The sequence below is a fragment of the Patagioenas fasciata genome, chromosome 15, assembly GCF_037038585.1.
Source record: "Patagioenas fasciata isolate bPatFas1 chromosome 15, bPatFas1.hap1, whole genome shotgun sequence".
NCBI lineage: Eukaryota > Metazoa > Chordata > Aves > Columbiformes > Columbidae > Patagioenas > Patagioenas fasciata.
The window spans coordinates 7,355,019-7,368,890 of record NC_092534.1 but is presented as its reverse complement, the minus strand read 5'-3'; the positions used below and the strand labels follow the sequence as shown (position 1 = coordinate 7,368,890).

The 13,872-nt window shown below is 59.9% G+C and overlaps 2 protein-coding genes across 6 annotated transcripts in view; one reads left to right on the top strand and one right to left on the bottom strand.

Moving 5' to 3' along the window:
• Window positions 1–362: 362 nt before the first annotated feature.
• Window positions 363–8,031, bottom strand: UBALD1 (UBA like domain containing 1). Its single transcript, XM_065850879.2, has 3 exons — window positions 7,787–8,031; window positions 2,482–2,541; window positions 363–1,475 (listed from the first exon to the last, which is right to left on the bottom strand). The coding sequence occupies exons 1-3, from the start codon at window positions 7,892–7,894 to the stop codon at window positions 1,155–1,157; spliced, it is 489 nt and encodes a 162-aa protein (XP_065706951.1). The 5' UTR covers window positions 7,895–8,031; the 3' UTR covers window positions 363–1,154.
• A 5,268-nt stretch (window positions 8,032–13,299) lies between these two features.
• Window positions 13,300–13,872, top strand: part of MGRN1 (mahogunin ring finger 1) — a 52,138-nt gene continuing 51,565 nt past the window's right edge. For 3 of the 5 annotated variants that reach the window (XM_065850644.2, XM_065850646.2, XM_065850643.2), the window contains exon 1: window positions 13,301–13,473. In XM_065850644.2, the coding sequence (XP_065706716.1) occupies window positions 13,386–13,473 (88 nt within the window). In that variant the 5' untranslated portion in view covers window positions 13,301–13,385. Of the gene's footprint in view, window positions 13,474–13,872 lie in introns of all 5 variants that reach the window. The other 2 variants (XM_071815122.1, XM_065850645.2) reach the window with 1 other exon arrangement.

Here is a 13,872-nt window from a genome sequence, read left to right as displayed (position 1 = left end):
GATACCCAAGACCTGTAGGTGTCACACAGGGAGCCCGAGGGCTCTCTGGAGCCCTGCCATCAGCCTGCCCCTGCTCCTGATGGGGTCTCACACCCACAGCTGACATGGTGGGGCAGCAGGCGGAGCAGAGCTGGCTGCTGCTGGGGCTGAGCCCTGGCATGAACCCGGCCAAAGGCAGTTGGTAATCACCACACGGCGGAGATGGGGTGTTTGGAACAGCACACACAGAGCAAAGGCAGCCAGCCCCAGCTTGGAGGCAGAGCACACTCAGAGCCACTCACAGAAGGGATCCTGCAACACCCCAAGCCCAGGCCACCCTTCCCAGCATCCCGCTGCTGCCGCAAACGAAGCAAAGACACCGGTTCAAAGCAGAAGAGCATGTATTGCAAGCGGCTGCGGCGCACCCGGAGAGACTTCCAGCCGCCGGGAGAAAAGAACAGAGGGGTTAAAAACGATCCCAGTCTCTAGGGTTACACTGTGTCATGCAAACAGCCCCGGGGCAAACCCCATCCCAGGAGGGAAAAGGGAGGGTGTGCTGGCCCAGCCGGGCCCCCCATGGCTCACCCCTGCTCTCCACCACTGAGGCGGGCGAGGGGCTGGGCACCTCCTCAGGAGCTGGTGTTCCCATAGCCCTGCTCACCAGCGAGCACGGTGCATACAGGGTGGCGGAGGCCGCGGCCAAACAGAAACAGCCCTTGCTCTCTCCCCACCTCACAAAAAACAAGTTGTGTGGGGTGTCTGCCTCCACCCAGTGAGTGGGGCCAAGGGACGGGGGAAAACAATTGGGTACAGCCCGCTCTGCCTGGTGGGGTGGCCCAGGGGACCATGAAGAAGGGACCTCCTCTGTAAATGTCACTTGCATGCAAACTCCGGTGTCCCAAGAGAGGAGGGGTTGCTCCCAGCGGGGTCCCAGGCCGGCACCAGTCCCACGTCCCATGCAGCCTCCTGCTGTCTCTGGGGAGCTCTGTTCAGCTCGAGGACAAGTAAAAACTACTTCAAACCAAACCCATGCAAGGCAGCTATTTGCTTGTGTGTCTCGGCAGCTGCCAGACGCCCTGGCAGCAGAGTTCCTCTCCTCTTCGGGGAGGGGGAAAAGAAAAAATATATATATTCATATGCAGGGGTCCCCGCCGCGTGCGCTCTTCACCACGGCCTCATCTCTCTGCCTCCATGGTCACGTTGGCCTTCTGTTCTGCCGTGGCCTGCTGGGAGACGGCGGCTGGCCAGCCTGCGGGTTGCGCTGGCGGGGCTGGAGTCCACATGCTCTGCTGCTGGCCAGGGGGTGAAGCCGCAGGCCAGGTGGGGTTGAAGGCCCCATGCTGGGGCAGCGGCGGGGCCGGGGGTGGCGGGGAAGTCGCCATGGAGGCCACGGGGCTGCTGCTGTTGAAGCTCTCGGAGGCCTTGAGGCGGGAGAACATGGTGAGGGCATCGGGGAAGTTAGGCGGTGTGGCCGGTGTGTTGGCAGGAGTGCACATCTGTGGGAAGGAGACACGGGGTCAGGTGTGGGGTGGGGGAGTCCTCCAGCTTCTGCCTCCCACCAGCACCCAGCACAAGACCACTCTGCCCTCACTGCTACAGCACGAGGAGCCCCCAGATCCGCGCTGCCTGCAGGCAGCACTTAAGGCTCTGAAGATTAATGCTGTGGTGAGAGTTCTCATCAGAGGGCTAAGACGGGACCCGGCTGTGCCTGCTCTTCTGCATCCACCCTGAGCCTGCAGCTTTCCAGCTTAGCTCCTGCCCCATGGAAGACCAGGTGTACTAAGGCCCTGCCAGGCACTTGCTCTGCACCCTTACTGCATGCTCCCAATCCCCAGCTGTCTTGCAGAGATATATGAGGCCATGGCAGCCAGCAAATGCCTCAGACACATCTGCCCAGGTGGATTATGGGTTGCTGGAGCACCAGAGTTAAAGGGACTAAGTCTGGGGACAGCTGGGAGAGAGCAGAGGCAGGCAGCACCCACGTGTGCACACCCTTGAGTGTTCACACACATTCAGACAAGCAGGCTGTACTGGAGGCACACTCCATCAGAGCAGAGGTTTGCATGCTCAGTCACTCCAGCAAGCACACAAGGACTTTTGTGGGCAGCACACGTGTATCTCAGTCCATTACTTCAGGCTCCTCTCAGGTTCTCTCTGGCATTTTGGGGCTGGTCTGGTTCATTTGCTATGCCAAAAGCATCCTCCATCAGTCCATCCCTCTTTGAGGGGCAGCCCCAACCCCTTTGCGGGTTCTGAGGGCATCTCCAGACTCACTGTTCCACAGCATAGGATAGACTATGCCACCCTCAGCCACTCTCCAGCAAAACCTTCTGTGGCAGGTAGCTCTGGCAGCAGCTAGCCAGCCCAGCCTGCTTGTGCTCCTGGAGATGTGAAGCAGCATGCTGGGCACAAGCAGCATGCTGGGCACCAGCAGCAGCCTAAAGCACCCACCAGCTGGTGCTGTGCCCGAGATAAGCACTGGAGAGGTGGGAAAGCACTTACCATCTGATGGTGGTGGCTGTAGGGGATGTTTGTTTCTTGGAAAAAAGCACTGAGAGCAGTCTGAAAATAAAAAAAAGAAAGAAAAAGGAAGATGATGTTACCACCAGCACGCGAACTGAACACCCACCTCATCCCTGCACACAACAGCAGGGCTTTGCAGGACCCCGAAGATGATCCAAATCAGTCCTTGGGGGGGCTGGACTGTCCCCCCAGCCCCACACAGCTGCTCCCACATCCTCAAGAGGGACACAGGCCTGCACCAAGGCTTGAGAGGATCACACGTATCCGGGGTCACTGTGCTCACTGCTGAAAAGCGGCCATTGCTGGAGCAGACCCCAGCAGGCATTTCACAGCTCGCAGCTGCACAACCACTGTGTGCAGGGCGAGAAGGGAAACCAAACCCAAACCCAGAAGGGGAAGACCAGTGGGAACCAGTTAGATGCGTGTCCTTAGCAGGACAAGATCATAGTCACCATATTAACGCCGGGAGATCCCCAGGACTGGGGCTGCAGCAGGGAGCCCACCCTATACACCAGAGCATTTCCAGTTCTGAGCAGGCAGGTTACGGTTATGACTGATACTATTTTGGCTAACTTCCAGTTCAGACCAGTAATAATCTAGTAAAGCTCACACACCACAGGTATGTGAGAGGACAAAAGGGGGTTGTGGGGAGAGAACACTGGGGGTGCAGGCAGGCCAGGAGGGCAGACACCCAGCCCAGGTCTGGGGGAAGCAGAGGCAGGACGGGGCTGATGCAGGACTGGTGGAGGTAAAGCTGACCCTGTTCTGTGCCGGGCTTTAGTTGAGTTAGGGCTAGAAAACTTTTTGACTCAGTTGCAGATCAGACCTGATGGGAATGTTAGACAACTGGTCTGGATTCAGTTCTAGTTGGAGGAAAAGCCCCCCTCCATCAGCCCCGATTCAATCCCCTCCCCAGAAGCAGCCTGCCCTGCAGGTCTACAAGCCGGGGTGCTGTGTTTAATAACCCAGCCAGGACCTGCTGGATTTCAGTGACAGCCATACAGCTGAATGAGGGTCTGTGGCCCTGGAGACAAGCTCTGAACAGCCTGGCACACATCTATGAATCATGGAAATGTCCTGACAGAGACACGAACACTTCTAAGGCAGTGACACGCCTGTCACCACACTACCGGTCATCCTGTGTGAGGTCCGATATCAACACCCACCGGCCATATCGCTCAGACAGAAAGGATCGTGATAAGGAAGGAGGGAAACAGCAAGCAGGAAGCACAGGCAGAGGTGTGGGCACAGCCAGATCCCATAAGCTGATTAAATACGCCCTGTGCTCCTGTTTTCCAAGTGGCTTCACATCTGGGACTGTGCCATCAGCAGACAGGGGCAGAGAAGGTCCCTGTTGTCCCCATCCCCACTGATCCTTGCCAGCACTGGGATGAGAGCCGTGACCAGGGTGGAGGAAGCATGCCACTATCGCATGCCCCTCTGCCTAAAACTCTGCCTCTCTTTCCCTCCATCTGCCCCTTCCCAAGTGTGGCAGAAGCAACCCCTCTGACCACCACTCACCTCTCTCCAGCTGCAGGGAGCAGCTGCTACCTCCCAAGGGACCCAGGACCCACAGCAGCCCCAACCCAGGTGGACAAGAGGCCAGTGCACCCATCCCCTCAGAGGCACGGGGTGCCAGGGCTGCACACAAAACTAAAGTTGCTGATACCACCAGGCCTCCAGCCAGCGTCACAAGTGCCTGGGGCAACTGGTGCCACAGCAAAGCCAATTAAGGCTCCTCTACTTGAGAAGAAGCCTGAGCCACAGCTCAGCCCTGACCCTGCTCCATTGCCCGTGTCACTTTGGGTGGGAGCAGGTGACCAGGCCACTGTGTCCCCCCCAGGATGCAAAATGAAGGGCTTTGGCGGAGCCGGATCACACAGAGACCCTACCAGGGGGCCAATGGTATTTGTGGTGACAGAATCAGAGGTAGGACGGCTGCAGGGGTCAGGTGGGGAGGTGAATGCAAGGAGAGCTAGATGCTGAGCAGAACAAGCTCAGTCTGGAGGAGTGGGACACCCAGCCATGTGCAGCTGCTCAGACCGGATCCCGGGTGCTGTTTGATCCCCTGCCCGTCACTGCTCAAGCTGCACTTGCACCTCCTCCCAGGTGCATGTGTGAGCTGCAGCCGCTGCCAGCACAGGGAGTCTGGCAGCAGGGAGCCACGGTGCCAGAGCAGCCCTGGGGACGCCCTGCCCTTGAGCCACAAAGGAAAAGAAATGGTGGTCGATAAAACATAAATAAATCAGAAGAGGAAGTGGAAATCCAACCATGAACACAGCAGGCAGTGCCAGACACCTGCTCCTCCTCTTGTTCTCCACAGACAACCTCACTACTCTGAACAGAGACACGACACTTAGCACCAGGAAAAAGGAAGGAATGGGTGTTTTTTTTTTCAAAGCTGAAGTCTTCTTATCCTTCCCGAGCAGCCCCAGGGGCAATGAGCACACAACAAAGCCAAATAATAGGCTTCCACCTAGGAAAGAGCTTGACCTACCACTCAGCCTGAGACCCTGCAAACTCTCAAGTGTCTCCCTGGCAGCCTGCTGGGTTCCAGCCATGGTGGAGGTACCTGCTGCCCTCCCTGGCTTCTTCCAAATAGTCTGCACCTTTGGCCCTGGAGGCTGAGTGCCAGCCCTTGCCCAGAGACGCTCCAAATCGCCTTCTTTGGCCTCTAAACCTCCTTCTCTGATCAGTCATGGCACTGCTCCAGCTGCTGGAGGGCTGGGCTGGCATGGCCATCCCTGCTGGCACCACCATCCCTGCTGGCACTCACCACAGCTGTCCCTGGACACACGGCAGAGCTCACAGCATTGTGAGAGCTGTAAACCACGTCGGGTGTGCTGCGAGAAAGCCTGCCCTGGGTCCCTGCAAAACAGCAGTGGAGTCATGGCAAGTGGGATATCACCCACACACTGCCCTGCTCCCCAGGGATGGAAAGGATGCAAAATAAACAGCTCCCTTGTCAAGCCCTTGAGTATGATACAGGCTTTGGTCAGCTTGTGCCACACTGAAGGCAGCTTTATCCCTAATGGTCTCCTGACCTCCTGCCTTGCTCACTGTCCTGGATTGAGTCACTTACCCCCAAACTCTGGGTCCACCAGAGTCGGCAGGACACCATGCACAAACACTCCCTGCAGCCCCCACTGCATTCTCTCCCACCAGCCACAACGGCCCCAGAGCAGCCCCAGCCCAGGAAAGCGGTCCCGAAACATCAGCATCCCACCAGTCTGAAGCTGTGTTCCACAGCAGCCTCTCTCGTCCCTCCTACCAGTGACCCAACAACCCAGGCTCCTGATCCCTGTGTGGCTGTGACAAGCAGTGAGTGGGGCATATGCCCACGTTGGAAAAGCCCTGGCCAGGGCAGATAGGTGCCAGGAGGGTCAGGACAGAGGCACAGGACTGGCAGAACCTTGCTCCTGCTGTCTTGTCTCTGGGTCTCCTAGCTTGCCTCAACTGTTGGGAACACCTCTCCTCACAGTGGTCTTACAGGCAGGAGCAACGTCCTCAAGGTTGCTCTGACTCACACCACAGCCCTGGAGTAGCACTTCGAATCCAAAGATACTACAAGTGAAGGCAGCATAAATCAGCACTGAACGTGCCTGAACTCCAGCAATTTATACTCACTGCAGATGCAGGCCAGCCAGCAAATGGGTACTGCACTAGAAGAACAAAAGCCTCAGAATATCACAGGTAAGAGGTGAGAGCATGCTGGAGTCAGGAGACGACACCTCCCCAGTGCAGCTCCCCAAAGAAGACATGCCCAGCGGCCATTTTGCAAAGGGAATTATCTGACCGCTGCACCAAAAGCAAGTGGGAACATGGTAACTGCTCATCGCAGCGTGTTTGTTTACAGCTGAGCTTCCTCTGAGTCATGTGAGTGCCAAGCCGGCAGGAGACAGCCGTTTGTACTTGTGCAACTCACCAAACGGTGGCAAAGTTCTGCAAAACACCTTTTGAAAGAAAAGTTAAACTTTTGTCATCCGTTCCCAGCTCTTTTGTGACATGCACGGAGGTGGTGGAAGTGAATCCTGGCTGTCCCAGAGGGCCATTGTCAAACTGTATTAGTAAACAAAACCCAGAGCGTGTTACACATGCAACACATGCACTGCTGACGGCGCTCCCGTAGGCAGAGCTTGGTATTAAATGGGCACAGGGGAGGGGAATGCTGGCTCGGATTTCCACCCGTCCCCACACATCCACCCACCCACCCACTCCCCGGCCATGCACGGCTTGGCTTTGAACGCCTCGTGGCCTCTGATTTAGCATCTGGAAATCCTGTGGCTACACAGCGATGAACTGCCTCCATGCCTGATCCATTCGACAGCCGTCACGTTACAGAACGAGCCCTGAATAACGCCGAGGAGGCCTGTCAGCGGCGCTCGCACCCATCCGGTCTGCGCTGCGTGCTGAAACAGAGGTGCTCTAGCCACAGGGATGAATACGAACTGAACCTCCTGCTCTCCACACTGACTCAGACCTCCTCCTCCATCACAAAACAGATAGTTCAATTACAAAGGTGCCATTAGTGTCAAATCCATCAGCTCCAGACTAGAGAGCTGCTGGAGCTGCAGAAGAAAAAGAAAAAAAATCCTATTTACAAAGAGCTTTGCTTCCTATAGCTGCCGCACTCCACCCTTTGCGCCCCATGCTTCAGCTCTGGGGATCTCTGGAGGACCAGAGCAGCCAGCAAGGCTGGCGGGGGCTCCCCACCCACAACCCCAGCCCCACGCGTGACGTTAACCCCTGACGATGTCACGGAGTATCCTGCCCGCGAGCAAGAGGAAAAGGCATCTGGAGCCAGAAAAGCTTTGACCTACAAAGTCTCCTCTCCCACGGCTGCCTGGGGACTTACACTCTCCAGGGCAGGGCCGTGGGAAAAGGCTGCGCTGGGGCTTTCCGGCCCACGGCCACGCGGGAGGGCAGGGAGCGGCGGAAGGAGCGCGGCCCGGGCCGGGAGGAGGGCTCGGCGCCCCGGTCCTTCCGCGGTCAGGAGCGGTCTGCAGGCCCTGACCCTGCACCCACCCGCGCTCCGTGGTTCCCGGTTTCCCCGCCCCACGCGAACAGCCCCGGGTCCTGCCCCGTCGCGCGCCCCACGCCACGCGCCGGCCGCCACCCTCCCCACGGCAACGCACGGTGGTTGGGGGGGGTTTCAGCGGCGTGTCCCGCAGGGCCGGGCCGGGCGCGCGCCACGCTGCCCAGACCCAGCCGTCTGTCCCCCACGAGGGGATCCGCCTTGAGCACTCGGCGGTGCCGGCGGCCGGCACCGGGGCGGCGGCCTCACCTCGAACTGCCAGTGGGCCGCCTGCAGCAGCTGCTTGGCCTGGTCGGCAGCGCAGCCGGCCGCCAGCACGAACTGGTTGATCATCACCTGGTGCTTGAGCTCGTCCATGGCCCCGGCCCCCCGCCGCTGCCGCCGCCGCGCCCAGCCCGCCGCGCCGCCCTCCCGCCCTCACGGCGCCGCCACCATGGCGGAGCCGGCGCGGCTCACGCCAATGTTTACTGGGCACTGACTCACGGCGCCCGGCGAGCCCCGCCGACGGCCGCCAGGGGCGGGGCAGGGATGGGCAGGGCGCGGGGCGCCGCTGGGAGATGTAGTTCCCGCCCTCCCTGCTGCCGTGTCGCCTGCGCCCCGTCCGGACTACAAATCCCGGCAGCCCCCGCTTTGTTTGCGGAGCGGGCGCCGGGCGTCGGAGCGCGTTGAGTGACGCGCCAAGCCGACCAACCGCCGCCCGCGACTTGGTAGTACCTGACCGTATATGGTCAACAACGCCGCTGCCCCCAATGAGAGGGCGGCGGGGGCGGGCCAGGGCTGGGGCGGAGCGAGTTATGGGGGCGGGCAGGGGGGGCCGCGGGTGGTGTTTACAGTCGGCCGCGTGCAGTTTCCTGTTGACGTGCGGGGAGCGGCCGCGCGCGGGGCCGGGGGTAACGGCCGTGGCGGGGCCAGCGCTGCCCTTCGGCCCCGCGGGTAATGGTTAACTGGGCGGCGGCGGGGGATGGCCCCTGCAGGCCCTGAGCTGCCCTCCCGGCCTGCAGGAGCCTGGAGGGGGGTCGTTCGGCTCGCAACTGCCTTGGGCCGAAGCTGGTACTGCCGCACAGCCCTGGGGCCTGAGGGAACGGCGGCCTCAGGCCTGGCCCAGGGCCGGGCCTGAGGGAACGGCGGCCTCAGGCCTGGCCCAGGGCTCCCGGCAGCACTAATAAAAGCCGGGGGCTTGCCCAGTTCCCCTGCAGGCCTGTTCCCCTCGGCCAGAGCATGTCCCTGCGCCCTGCTGATGTGGCTGCTGAGATGTAAGAGGAGAACTGACTGCGGGAGAAGGTTCTGGAAGGTGCTGAGGGGCTCCCAGCAGCATGAAAGGATCCTTTGAGAGCGGAACATTGCCATGGCAGATGAAAGCGTGCAGCCAGGCAGGCGCTGCTGGGCCCTGCCGCAGCACCCAGGCGGACAATGGTGTTGCTAAGTACCAGGAAACGATAAGCCAGCTCGGCCAGGCGGTGGAATGGCTGGAGAGTAATGAAGCAAGGGAAAAATGGGCGAGATGAAGCTAACCGCTGGCTCCACAGGGCTTGCAATGGCCCCCTACCTCCTCTACCTTTCCAGAGTGGTTCTGGGCTCTTTCCTGCAATTTGTGCTGCGGCTTAGCCTTGCCGCGAGCGGTTTGTTCGCTAACACCTCTGACCCTGGCTGGTGTTTTGTGGATGGCTGCAGATACTTCTGAGCTGTGAGGATTAATGGCTGAAGTTCAGGAAGGTCACGTATTTGACCTGAGAGGTTTGCAGCCTCCACTGCTGCAACATAAATTGCCAGAGTACTGTCTGAAGTCAACCAGCTGGTAACCATCTTCCACGTCTCCTTTAGAAACTGTGCAAAGTACTCCAGGCCTTGGGGAGGTCAGGGCGATTTCTTCTCTTGTACATATGTCACTGCCCAAACTGGAGTGAGAGCACAGCTGTATGGTGGTGGCAGTGGGACGCATCAAGAGGTGACCCATCTTTTTTTTTTTTTTCCACAAGGTTGAAACAAACCCAGGAGGGAAGTGAGGAGATCTGTAGGCAGCAAGGTGTAAATATAGCTGGGAAAACAAATCTCTTGAAGGATCAGAGAGAACCAGATGTTTTTAGAAACTTTGCAGTCTGGTTTTTGAAGGAGGAAAGGCTGGCCACGGCCCAGCAGGGCTCTCAGGGAAGGTTGCAAGCCCTTTGGAGCAGGGCAGTGTTTAGGAAGGCAAAGTTCATGGGCTCGCCACTCCTGGTGAGGAATCAGGGCTCCTGAACCTTGGTTGTTCTACACGTACCTGACAAAGCGAGTGACAGCGCCAGGGAGGGGGCAAAGACAAAGCAACTTGCTTCGCTGTGTAATAAACCCGTGAGCAGCTGGACTTTGGATACAGTGCTCTGGTGAGTGGAAGGTTTGCAGGCAAACATACTTCCTTGTTTACACGGGCATGCTCATAGCTGCCTCCCCGGCAGAGACGTCCAAGGAGACTCCTGAAGGGCACATTGTGGTGTCCGGAGAAATGCGTGTGAAACGTGTGCAGCTTCAAAACTCCTTTTTCATCCACATTTTGCAGGAAGAAGCAATATAGTGAATTCCAGCTGGGTCTGGGACGTAGCAACACAACTCGTGGTGAACGTGAGCATGCAGACTAGCAGTGGGGAGCCCTGAGGGCTGGTAGAGGTGGGCTCACAGCCAAGGGATCCCTCTGCTATCCTGCTGTTCCTGTCTAGGGGCCCTGGTCCAGTTTCACCCTGATCCTCTGCAGTTTGGCTGCTCTTGGTCTGCACAGTGATGGCACCTGAGGTTTCAGGCTCCCTTTTACCTCCTGGAAGTGTTTACATCCCTTTGGGAGGGATGTCAGGGAGGGGCCTTCCACCTTCCTGGCCTTACTGCCTCTCCATTCTCACCATGGTGCAGGCCCCAGGGCTGGCAGCACCACATGGGAGGGAAGCATGAGCTCAGGGAGCCCGGAGGGTGAAGGGTGAAGGTGCAAAATACAGCCCTGGTGGCACCACCAGAGTTTGTGGGACTGTTGTCACCTCTTGAAGTGACCATGGTGCTGCAGGCTGCTGCTCCTCCAGCCCATGGGATGTGGCTGTGGTGTTGGTTCCCCACGCACAGGCTGTCAGGGCAGCCCAGCTCCCTGCCCCACTGCTGCCAGCAGCTCTGTCCCCATGTCACCCACTCTCCTTCTCCCGTGCTGCTGGCAGTGGCTCTTGCAAGGGCCGGAGGAGGCGAGTGGTGCAATATCCTGCCTTTATGTGTGCCAGCGCCTGTGTCCCCCAGGCCAGGCGGGGGTGATGGAGCTGCCATCCACTTGAGGTGCTGCTGTTCAGCCCCAATGCTCGCTCCGGGCTGTGGGGTTTAGAGCAGGAGGGCTGAGCCCGTCTCTGGCATGCTGCTCCTATTGTACTTGTGTGTGACATACGTCTCACGGAGCAGGGCCTTGAGGGAGATATTCTCCAGCAAAGGCCCGTGCCCTCCCACATGACAATAACCCTCTCAGGGGCCCAACCGCTTCCTCCAAGCTCCGGGGAGCTGCATGGCCCGGGAAGGACCTTCCTGCTGCTGGAGGTTTTGCACAAACAAAAACCTCCTGCCGTGGCTGTTTCCCCGGGCGGCCCGGTGCTCGGCTGTGCCAGCGCCCCACTGGTTGCCGGGATGCTGGCTCTCCCCTTGGCTTCCATGCTTAACCCGTACAGCCCTGGGCTCTCAGCAGCACAGCGCTGTCCCTGTGCAAAGTCCCCTGCTTGCCCTGCTGCATGATGCAAACTTGGCTCTGCTTTGCCCCCATGCCTGCAACCTGTTGGCCACTGCTGGCAACCGGTTCTCAACATGGCACAGGGAAATGGAGCTGCTGAGCCTTGCTGTGCCGGGTCTGCTTCTGCACCGAGCCCCAGACTGGCTGCTGGGATGCAAGGTGAGCCCATGGGAAGTTATAGGTTCACCCTGCTTGCTTTGGGGATGGTGGTGGCACACAAGCTGTTTGCATCAGCCCACTGCTGCCAGGGCACATGCGTGTTCCCAGCACTGAGGAGCATCTCTGAGCTGCCCGTGCAGGCAGGGAGCAGCTGGGACATGCTCTGGGGCAGCAGACACTGGGCGGGTGTTGCTTTGCTGGTCAGCAGACTCCATTCCTCCCTCTCGGTGCGATTTCTGTCATGAGAAACTCCTGCATGGAGAGGCTGGTTGAGCAAGAGACACTATTGCTCTGGATGCCAGCAGGATCCTGGGGAACACAGTGGGCAGTACCCAGGTGCAGTTCTTGTCTTCCCTCTGCCAAATGCAGGGTACCTGTCTCTCATGGTTTCCCAGCTGGATGCAGCTGTTGCCAGTTCCCTGGCTTTCCCCTGTCCTTGCCAGCCCTGCTACACCACAGGACGCAGCAGAGCGAGGTCTGATCCTGCTCTGCACCCGCTCCTCTGCAGCATGTGCCTCATACAGCCCTGCCAGTGCAGAGTGGCTGTGCTTGGGGTGGCCACAAGAACTGCAAGGGTAATAACTAGCCGGAAGCACATTTCCCCTTTGGTTTGTTTGCTTATACCTGCTGGGTGTGTTTTAGTTTGTGTTTATGTCCAGCAAATTCCACCCACCGCCCACTCACTTGCTATCATAAAATCCTGCCATGCCAGCAGGCTCAGATCTTAGTGGCATCCTGTTTCCCCACACTCCAGCCCTCTTTTCCTGCCTGTCCCCTCCTCCCGAGGCAGACTTGAGATATTTTGCAGCTCCTTCATGTCTGCTGGGAATTTGGGTCCCCAGTTTCTTTGCAGAGTGGCCCTGTCTGTAGCGTGTGTACAGGAAGGTGCCTCCCTTAACAAGCCACATCTGAGTGGCTGTGCCAGAGGGGACAGGGCTCAGTGTTGGGACATTGGCGAAGGGCTCTTCTGTGCCTCTTCCTCCATTCCATCCTACTGGCTGTTGCATCATGATGTGAGACAGCATTCGATTGTTCCCTGCGCTCATGTCCAAGCCTCAAACAGCTCCGTTCACTTTCCTGTGTGGATTGTCTGTGAGAGGAGGTAACAAGAGAGGTTTCCCCTTGTGAATGTCACACAGTCCTGCAGCTGGGGAGGCTGATTGCCTTCCTCTCCTGCTGGCAGTGAGCCTCAGCCAGGAGCAGGTACCACCTTTGAGAACTGGCCCAGGTAATGAATCGCTATGCCAAGCTTCCCGAGAGGTGCACAGCTACCCCAGTTGGCCCACACAGACCAACCGTGCCAGGGGGAACGCACCACCGGCATCATGTCCTGGTCCCCACCAGCCAGCAGGAAAGGGGGCTGTTGAGGATGATTGTGCTGCCTGAAATTCTTCAACAAAACAACTGCCAGCAGGTTAATCTGGGCTGAGCAAACCAGCCTGCTGGGGCTGAGCTGTCCTGGCCAGGGACCCTCAACATAATTCCTTCTTGCTTTGTACAATTTGCAAGGTGCATCCCTGTACAGGGTGTGTCCCTGGGCATCCCCATCCACGGTGTGTGTCCGGGTATTCTCCGTGCACATCCCCTGTGCATCCCCGTGCACGCCCTCCCTGTGCAGGGTGCACATCCATCCCGTGCAGAACGCACACCCTCCCCATGCAGGATGCGGCCCCGTGCCCGCTCCCCGCCGCCTCCCGGTGCAGCTCCGGCCCGGGCCCCGCGGGCAGCGCCCCCTGCCGGCAGAGCGCACGCAGCGCCCCGGGGAGGCGGTGGGGCGTGCGTGTCCCTCGTCCCCCGCCGCGCCGCGGTTGGTCAGCGCCGCTGCGGGGCCCGCCGGGAGTTGTAGTCGCGGGGCGGGCGGACTCGCTCTCCCGGCGTGCCTCGCGCCGCCGCCGTGGGTGCGGGCCGCTCGCCGTCGCGCCGCTCCGCTCCGCGTCCCCCGGCCCGCCCGCCCTGCTCGCCGCCGCCATGGGCTCCCTGCTCAGCCGGCGCATCGCGGGCGTGGAGGACATCGACATCCAGGCCAACTCTGCCTACCGCTACCCGCCCAAGTCCGGTGAGGGCTTCGGGGCCACCCCCCTCAGCGCCGGGTCGGGGGAGGACGGCGGGCCTTCGCGGGCCCGGTGACCCCAGGCCGCCCCGAGGGCGACAGGGGGGCGGTGCCGGGGCGGCCGGGCCGCGGGGTCCCCAGGGGAAGGGGTTGCGGGAGTGCCCGTCACCGGCCGGGCCGAGGGGCGCCCGGGGCTGGTTCTGGCCCTGCCCACCCGGCTGCGGGGCCTCCCCGGTGCGGAGCGCCGAGGGATGGATCTTCTTGGGACAAACCTGTGGTGTGAGGCCGCCTTGGTGCCCTGTTTGGCTGAAGTGTAAGGATGCAGGAGGGCCTTTTGCCCTGAATCTAATACTGGAGCCGTTCGTCCGTCCCGCTGCTGGTGTCCGTGGCCGCCCAGCTCAGGCG